Below are 9,355 nucleotides of genomic sequence, written 5' to 3'. Positions count from 1 at the left end.
GATTTTTTTTATATTTAATGTCAATAGTTTATTGTATTTTTTGAAAATCTCATAATCACATTGTTATAAAAAAAATTGTTATTCTGAACTGAGAAGAAGCTTTCTATGATAATCTTTTGGAGAGAATAAAAAAAAAAAAAACAGCATTAGCCAGTTTGACACAGTAAGAGACAGAAGTTGAGTGGTTCAGAGAGAAGGACAGGAGGTCTGGAGAGTAGGTTTTCTCTCTGCATGGTTTACCTGTGACACACCTGAACACAAAGCCCCGCCTCCTCACATCAAACCTTCACTGTCCGCTTGGCTTAATTTAATACACACGAAACAAAATCTATAAGTTAAAAATAAAATTCAAGTTGGATAACACAAGGCAAGGAGTTTGTTTAAACAATATTTACAAAATTATAACCAAAAATAAAATAAAAATAAAAAACAGCAAAATGTCGGTACAATGAAAAGCAGTTGTGATGAGAGCTTTTGTCCAGTTTTTGAGTGGATATAAACAGAAAACGAGGTGGCGACGAATCTTTTAAGCAGTTAAATACTATACATCATAATTACAGTGACGTAAGAAAAACCTGTGTTGTTAGCAGACCCAGTAAAAACAGTCACTTCTGTCCAGTTTTGATGAAATCAGTGCGAGTTTTGTATTAAGTCATGCAGTTTGTTGCTTTGCGGTTTTAAAGTCGGCTTCATTTGCTCCCAAAAACCTCTGCAGCTACTCAAAGTCAGGCCTGTTAAACGTAGTTTTAGTGAACCCTCATTTATCTATGATCCTATAAAGACGTCAGTGTGGCTTTAACTTAGAAAATAAATACAATTCACATTAGTCCGCTATTCTTTTGTATTTCTCTTCTTGCTACTGTCGTACAAATATAGGTTTTCTTCAATCAGCCCTTTAAGTAAAACTGAGACTCCTCATATGTGGGGGGAAAAAGTGGAATGGATAAGAGCGCCGGAATGTACCAAGACACAGAGCGGGAGACATTTTGCTACAAAAACAAAGAAAAAACAAAGTTTGTAACAGCTAAAGGGAACAGGTCCCGTACATTCTATGTTATCCTTCCAACTTCTTATTCACACGGCTCCAAAGGCCCATGCATGTCCAGTTTGACACATTTAAACATTAAAGCCAGGTCGGGGTGTATTGCTTTTAAGTGGAGTTATACAAAAAAAAATACTAAAGAAACAGAATCACAAAAAATACACATTAATTTAGGCACTTGGCTCTTCTAAAGTGATTCATACTTTCAGACAAATTCAGTTCCAGTTCCTTCATTGTGAAACGCAGCCACGACGGAACACGCAGGAAATCTTTTGTACAAATATAGATGCTACAAATGCGCGTCCCCCTTCACCTGACTTGCTTTTATTCCATCCTCCCCTCCCTTCCCTCTTCACGTTCGCTGCTCCCTCGTCACATGACTATTTCTCCATTGTTCGCCAGCCGCAGGTTCTGATCATCGTAACGTTTCCTGACGCTCCTCCGCACGGCGTCCGCTCGCCGGTATGGTTGGTTCCTCAAATCTGGGTCGGGAAAGAGGTGGGATGGATTTGGACAAAAGACCTGTCAGTCATCGGGTCAGACTTGTCGGATGAGCCCACATGTTCAGGAGTGCTGGCAGCCTAACTTTCAAAAGCAGCGTAAGATCTACACACACATCAAGATACCTCTGCATGACGATAGGAAAGCTTTTATGATTTCTTTTAATTAAAAAAACAAAAAAAGACTTAAAACAGCAAACAATTTGAACTATAAATAAGGAAGTGAAGACAGGAAGAGCAGGCGGGGTGTCCAGGAAGAAAGGATTCCACACAAAAATTTGGAAGTAATAAAGGGATGCTTGCCATTTTGGGGATACATCCACTACAGGGTGGCTACTGGAGGACTTCCTTACCCTCAAGTAGACATTTGGAAATTTAGTAATATTATTCTTCTTTAGTTCTGGATAAAAAGAAGACAAAAGGAAGGTTAAAATAAATGGAGGAGGGGGCCGACCGGAGCCTGCCGGCCCGAGGCGTTCACAGTGGTGGAGCAGAGCGAGAGCAGAGGGAGGCTGAGGGGGAGGAGGACCGGAGGACAGCGCTGGAGGATGTTAAACTGGTTCAACTTGCAAACTTCCATTAGTGGACCCAAACTGCTTTGGAAAGTGGCTACCAGCAGAGAAGACATGAGCCCATTTCAACCCCCCCTAAACATCAGAGCAACAATAAATGCACCCCCACCAAAATATATTAATAAATAACCACAGCGCGCATGCAGCCAGGGAAAGTTTTTCAAGACTACAACAGTAAAAAAAATAAATAAATAAATAAATAAAAAATATCAGTGCAACAACCTGGATGCATGTTAGCAGCACACAAACACACCCCTGCGGGGTCAAGACACAAAGGATTTCTCTGAACACAACATGCAGCAGCGCAGCACACGTCTGACAGACAAGCGAATGCAGCAGGCGGGGGCCGGAACAGTGCATAAAGGGGGTGCAGGGTTGTAGCAAAGATGAAGCAGTGAGCATGCAGCAAAAAACAATAACAGTGCAACAACACATCATCGTTCATATCTGAATGAAAAACTGCAATGGATAATGCCACAGATACGCATCACTACATCACTCGTAACCATTGACTGCATATGAGAACTGGGCCGAGTGAGAGTGACGCCCTCTATAGAACGTGGCGTATTTCAGGCTCAGATGAAATGAAGTCCATTCAGTCGCCATTATTTTGGTGATACGCACACCACCATGATGGAGCCAATCAGGAGTGAGGCCACTGTCCTGGCACTTGCAGGCGGAGGTGGGAGATTGTCAAATGCTATGAACGTTCAATACTTTTTTTGAGGCATATGATTGGCCTTGAAAAACTTGCACTACAGAAAATATATGAACTTGTTAAAAACAAGTAGCAGCGTATTCTGACAGAAAGAGTAACTGAGTATTAGCTGTTCATTTTGCAATAGAAGTCTATGGGATTTTGGTGTCTCTGAGGTACTTCCTGTTTAGAAGGAAATGAGGGAGGAGTCACAACGTCCAGGTCTCTGATACAGTCAAATGTCATACCTGCAGTGGAGCTGCTTCTATATGCCACCATTTTTACAACTCCCGCTCCTTTTTCACTGTTCATTTTCAATCTATAGCCACTAGATGGCAGCATCCTGCCTGTTTTTCAGAGTAATGCTCTTTCTCTCCTGGAAACTGTGACATTATGTGTTGCCATTGTTGGTGAAGTAATGGGGGTGAATGGTGGTGAACGCTACATGCAGGGGAAATCCAACACTTCAACACCTTGTCATGCTCAGGGAGGAAAAAAAACAAAACAAAAACACAACAAACGCATTCATTGTCCTCAGAGACTGTGGTGAACCTGTATGCAGTGTGAGACTCAGGGTCGAAGGTTAAAAGGTGTGAAGGTGCATGCACAGGAGGGAGGGGGGGGGGGGGTCAAAAGAAGGAGACAATATTTCATCCAGCAACCTTGAAGAAGAGAGAGTGATCTATAAGCTTAGTAATGGTACTCCTCATTGAGAGCGGACTCGCAGAAGAACCGAGAGCCGCGCTTGGCTGTGCGGGCGGTAAAGGGCACGGTCTTCAGCACTGCATTGAGAATGACAGGGACAACAGCCAGGATGACATGACAGCCACAATACAAGAGCAGATTTCTACTGGGTTTAGCACTGTTAGCATGAAGCAGGTCCCCCCACTGCTTTATCTGGATGCACTCGTTTGCACCAAAAACGTCCTTCAAAATAAGAAGCCGTTAATGTTGTGTCTACGTTTTTTCTTCATGTTTATTTTAAAATTGGTGCTTAAAACACTCAAAAAAAACCAGACTTTTCCTACTTTTAGGAATTTTTATAAGATAACCTTGTCTTTTTAATATTTTCTCTGCAAAATATTTAACTGTCTTCCAGTAATAAAAATAGAAGTTGTGTGTATATATTATACTAGCCTCTTAAGAGATGCTTTTCTGGTTCCATTATAAACATTAAAAATGGGTTTATTAACCTATTATCGAGTTTCTGAGCTCCTGGTTTGGATTTTCCTGACGTCAAATATGTTGTTTACAGTGCTAAAACACAATTCTAAATATGTCATTTTTAATGCATCTCATTTAAAGTGATAAATTGTGTTTTTAAAAATAACAACTGCTGTCAGGTTGGAGGAAAATATAACTCATAAGGACTTTTTAAAAACAGTACCTCCCTCAGGAAAGAGAATACTTAAAAACAATTCTCCTTCTTTTTCAGCTCTGCCATAACATAGTCATATCCAGGTCCTGTCTATGCACAGATGGTGTTACAAAGCAAAGACAAAGCAGATAAGAAGAGCAACAATCAGACATATTTGAGCTGAGCAACATTGCCATCAGTTTGATTCAAAACTTTGATTGTCAAAGTCGAGTGTTAGTTGGTTTAGAACCCTGTCATACTTAAAGACTGAATCTGAGCAGCAGAGAACCTCCATGCAGAGTTGTGTAGGTGTGTTTGTGTGTGAGCCTGATCCAGGTGAGGTTACCCGTGATGATGTCTTCTATCGTTCCGTCTTTGCCCTCATAGACGTGCCGGCTGTCTTTCACCTGCTTCCTCTTCAGCTCTTGGATCAGGTCCTGCTGCTGCCGCTTGTTCTTGTGGGAGGGAGACTGAGGAAACAGGAGGACACCATCAACTCTGGCTTCTCCCAATCACTAAGCAGGCCCCCTTCCTGTGTGCCTGTGCGAGTTAACAGAATTAAAACGGCTCCTGAGCTGATGTGACGCGGCTCAGCGGGGTCCAGATTGGAAGAGCCGGATAGAAATGCGCCCAGCAGGCGTTTGGTGTTCTACTAATCCTGTGGAACAGCAGTCTGGGGGGAGACAGGATGAAGATGAAGGAGAGGAAGTGCAGTTGGCTTTGCCTTCTGGACACTTTGATCCCTGTGAACCTCCCGGCCTAAAAAAGCACAAGGAAGGGAGCAGGAGGAAGAATAGGGGAAGCAAAAGAGTTGGGATCATTTTTACCTTTTGGTCTTCCTCCATCATGGCCTCTTGTTCTAGAAGTTTCTCCATCATAATCTGCTCCTGTCTCTTCCTCTGCTCATTGTCCTCCTCCGCTTGCTGAGGAGGAGACCATCGTTTAATGGAGTTTTGACAGCTTTTACTGAATGAGCATCAAAATTCTAAATTCCACTCAACATTTGAGAAATAAATTAAAAGAATAAACAACTATTTAAATAATCTGTAAGTAAGAATGAAAAAAGTTCAAGTAAAAGTTTAAGTAAAATAAAATGCTTAAAAGGCAAAAAGGTGGTTTTAAATGTGTATAGTTCCATGTTTTAACACTAAACATCCTGGCTCTGCAAAAACAAATACACAAAACAAATCAAAAATCATAAAACTTACTTTTTTCTTATTTTTCAGATCAGTTTAAGATTTGAAATACGCTTTTGGAGTTAAAAGTGATGCTTTGTAGCAAACACAAAACACTGTGTTAACAAAAGAGTCATTTGAAAGATCGAAATACTAATTATTTCCATCAGAGAAAACAAACGTCAAACCTGTAGATTGACCAAGGACAATGTCAAGTGTCAGAACTAAAAACTTGATAAGACATTGTTCTAAAATCGAAGGATTGAAGATAAAACGAGCAGAAGCAGAGAAAAACTAAGAAAAGAAAAGAATCATTAACAGTGGGCTGAAGCAAAACAGTTCTGGGTGGCTGCATTCAAGCATGCAAGACCGTTTGTTTGTGGCAGGTTTAATGAAGCGCAGCAACCTGAAGGGAACAAGGAAAACCTCGCTGATGACTATGAGGTCCTATTCCAGGGGAAAGATTAGGTAAAACGATGGACATTAACACTCTGGTTTATACAACTTCCTTTAATCAACTATTAAAAGCTTTCGTTTTCTAAGACGTCAGCAATAGCGTTCAAGTTTTCCTTTGTGGGAAAGGCCCAAAGTCCAGATCTCACTTGAGTTAAATCTTTTATAAAATGGTTCAAGGACTTTTAGAAAACCCTGGTACATTTTAGAAGATATATATCAAGAATACGTGATCACAGAAATTCCTTAAAAGACACAAATCTTGTAAACATCAGGGCAGAGTTGGGGGAGGAACTGGCTTTGGAGGACGACATCTGGAATGATGCTTTACTGAGAGTAAATGGCAGCTCCTCCTGCGCAAAATTGAACTGAATCCAATTAAAAGTTGAATATCGCGTCCACTTCTCCAAAGCAAGGCTAGCAAAGATCTATCCTAATGTAGAAGCCAGCTGTGACAGATGCCATCACACCCCTGCTGACTAAACACACATGTTCTGGCTGTGTGCATCTCTGACGTCATGCTGGTCTGTCATTTTTGTAACATCATCACAAGCTGTCAAAACCTATCTTCAACCAAACCCATGGCTATATTTGGCGTCACAGCCAGAAAACAATCTATTCTCATTGCTTTTACAACACTACCTTCAGGTAGAAGGATCTTATTAGACAAGAAGTAAAATAAGCCACCCAAAGTGTCTATTTGGTTTATTGCAATTTATGGAGATTAAATACACTCTAGGGGGGTTCAGAGGCAGGGGGCCCGATGTTTTCATACTTTGATGAGCTCCAAACTGTTCCCAACGACTCTCCTGTTTTCACATTTTGGTTCCTTGTGTCATCGTCACACTCAGCCTTAGTGGTTAATGCCTGCTTATATTCCTTGGGGGGCGGCAGTGGGGTTCTGTTGTGTTTTTTTGTTGTTTAAAAAAAATAAAAAGAGCATTGTTTGAATAACCTCTGACATTTGCCTCTGTACATATTCAGTATTTCTGGCGCTCCATAAAAAAAGAGGAAACTCAAAAATGGCTCATGGTTGGATGACAGGTGAAGAGTGTCTTGCTGACTTTTTGTGTACATTTGTGTGCGTTCCAACTCACCCTGTATGCTTTAACAAATCTCACAAACACAGGGAAGAAAACAGACGGTGGAGTCGTTTTGGAGTTCTCCCCGAAGAACTTCAACACCTCATCAAAGGCATCCTTTAAACGAAACACTTCTGATTCATTTCTGACTTTCACAACTTCCATGTTTTCCCTCCGAAGGTGCCACTACCTGTGCAATCTTGGCGTCATCCTGCAGCTTCTTCAGCTTGCTCTCGTTGTGTGTGATGAAGTCTTTGAGCATGGTGTTGTGGCCATGCATGCTGTACTCCCTTTTGGTCAGATCCATGCCTCGCTGCAGCTCCTTCACATCTAGCAGGGCGTTGTCCAGCGACACTGCAGACACGCAGAAGTGGGGGTCAGAGAAGGAAATGGTTCATAAAGCGAACCATTGCACAAATCACGAGCCATGAAAAAAACTGCAACAAAAACGCTCACCTCCTGCAGCTTTTTCAACATAATTCAGCTCGTTGTAGAAGAGAGAAACCTGCGAGTATTTCTCTTTTACCACGTTGGCAATGTAATGCAGCAAAGTCAACTTTCGGTCTGTTGACTTGGTATCAAGTAACTATATGGAAAGGGAAGAAAGAAACAGTTTAAAAGGTGGAAATAGGTTTGAAGTTTGGCCCCAAACAGTAAAACTTACCAAGTCTAAGCTTTGCAGCTTGAATCCATAAACAGCTCCTCGTTTGCTGCTGTTCATATAGTTTCCAAGAGCCAAAATAATCTGCAGAACAAGCAAAGAGATATGTTAGAGGAAAGGATGCGAACATCTGACAGGATGAATCCACATGAAGCTGCTGCACCTCTAAAATCTTCTTCAGCTTCTGTGAGGATTTGATGGACACAGACGCTGCAATGACCGCGTGCAGTTGCTGCAGAATGGCAAAGACGTTGGTTTTAGGTCAGCATTGTTTATTTCCGCATCTTACTGAAAATGGGCATATTAAGGCCCTCGCTCACCGGCGTGAGCATCAGCACGCTTTCGCTGAAGTTGCCGATGAAGGCCATGATAGTCATCTTCTGCATGAGCCTTTCGATCTTGCTGAACTGCATCATGAACCGGTCCTCATTGGTCAAACTTTCCACAGGCTTGCGCTCTTTCTCAAATTGCCGAAAGACTTTGACCTCATTTTCCGTGGGCTGGAAGCGCATCAGGCACTCCACAAAATCCACCGGCAGAGTCCGCAGGTCAAACCTAAAAACAGGGACCAGACAATGAAGGACGGGAACGTATGAGCTTTAAAGACCAAATCCAATGAAAAGGGTGATTTTGGTGATTTTAGAGAGCTCTCATTTATAGGTGATGGGAAGAGGGGTGGGGTTTCTCCGAAACCAACAGTCCCGCCCAAAACTAAGAGGCAAATTTTTAGTAAACTACTGCAGCTCTGCAGAAACTATGTCCTAGAAAACAACACAGGTTTTTAGATTTTGGCTAAAAACGACTTAAAGCAGCTACAAGATCCAAATATGACCGGAGTGGGTCATTAAACTTGGATCTTTAACATTGTTTTTTTTTCCATGGTATAAAGAAAAACAAAAGAGACAATCTTGGAGCTTACAGCTGAATGGCCTTGCAGATCTCCTCAGTTGTCTTGCCCACTTTCCTCAGTGTGATGGCCAGGTTCTTTGCTCTGTTAGAGTCCAGCAGGGTGACTTTGCTGGGGCCCTTCTGGATCACCTTCTGCTTGCTCACGTTGAAGTCTATTGGGGGGCCCTGAGCTTTAGTCTTGAACATTTCCTCAAACTCGTCAACGTTTAAGTCCTTAAAAAAATCAACAAGGATGATGTCAAAGCGGGAATGAAGCAGGAGTTCATCATTTCAGATGAGAACTGGAGTTTCACCTCAAGTATCCTCTCGTCATCGATCTCATTAAAGACGGTCCCGTTGATCTGGTTTGGTTTCAGGGCGACCCAGTTGAAGACGGGCATGCGGAACTTGGTTTTGATGGGCTTCTTGATCTTAACAGCTAAACATGATACAAAGTAGTCAACAAAGTAACCTAGTCTGCGATTAAAGCTTGCACAAATGCACATTTGCATGCAGGGGGAGGGAGAGATGGGCATCTGAGACTGCAGACATGAGTGTGATGGTTTAGGGGAGATACAATCTCCTGAAACACTTAGATTTATTTAAAACACTTCAAATTTGCATCTGACCGGCAGCCTCCTGGCAGGAGGTTGTGCCAGTTTAGTAAGTAGCCCATATGGCAGGGATTACCTGCCAGGGCTAAAGACAGACTCTTATGGGGCAGATTAAAGCCATTTGCAGCTGCTTCATTGAAGCGGACCGTCAAGGTGGCGCCCTGCCTTCACACACAGACAGGCAGATAAGGCAGCCACAGCAAACATTATTAGCATTCCAGCCCGACACAGTTCCTATCACTTTAATCGGCTGCGTGCCGCAGCAGGTCACTCTGGCTCTGCATGCAAGTGACACTTTAAAAGTGCCGATGCGT

General features: G+C 42.2%; 1 protein-coding gene across 7 annotated transcripts in view; it reads right to left on the bottom strand.

Moving 5' to 3' along the window:
• Positions 1 to 2: 2 nt before the first annotated feature.
• fmnl2a (formin-like 2a) overlaps positions 3 to 9,355 on the bottom strand; it is a 42,239-nt gene continuing 32,886 nt past the window's right edge. For 2 of the 7 annotated variants that reach the window (XM_023951087.2, XM_023951090.2), the window contains 12 exons: positions 8,742 to 8,866; positions 8,459 to 8,661; positions 7,860 to 8,094; positions 7,703 to 7,771; positions 7,543 to 7,623; positions 7,335 to 7,464; positions 7,069 to 7,232; positions 6,894 to 6,995; positions 4,996 to 5,091; positions 4,515 to 4,638; positions 3,474 to 3,593; positions 3 to 1,524 (listed from right to left, as the gene is read on the bottom strand). In XM_023951087.2, coding sequence (XP_023806855.1) covers positions 3,502 to 3,593; positions 4,515 to 4,638; positions 4,996 to 5,091; positions 6,894 to 6,995; positions 7,069 to 7,232; positions 7,335 to 7,464; positions 7,543 to 7,623; positions 7,703 to 7,771; positions 7,860 to 8,094; positions 8,459 to 8,661; positions 8,742 to 8,866 — 1,421 coding nt within the window. In that variant the 3' untranslated portion in view covers positions 3 to 1,524; positions 3,474 to 3,501. Of the gene's footprint in view, positions 1,525 to 1,845; positions 1,943 to 3,473; positions 3,594 to 4,514; positions 4,639 to 4,995; positions 5,092 to 6,893; positions 6,996 to 7,068; positions 7,233 to 7,334; positions 7,465 to 7,542; positions 7,624 to 7,702; positions 7,772 to 7,859; positions 8,095 to 8,458; positions 8,662 to 8,741; positions 8,867 to 9,355 lie in introns of all 7 variants that reach the window. The other 5 variants (XM_023951086.2, XM_023951089.2, XM_023951085.2 and 2 more) reach the window with 3 other exon arrangements.

Source organism: Oryzias latipes, chromosome 21 (assembly GCF_053564925.1).
Source record: "Oryzias latipes strain Hd-rR chromosome 21, Olatipes_Hd-rR_3.1".
Taxonomy (NCBI): domain Eukaryota; kingdom Metazoa; phylum Chordata; class Actinopteri; order Beloniformes; family Adrianichthyidae; genus Oryzias; species Oryzias latipes.
This window is presented reverse-complemented; position numbering and strand designations above follow the sequence as displayed.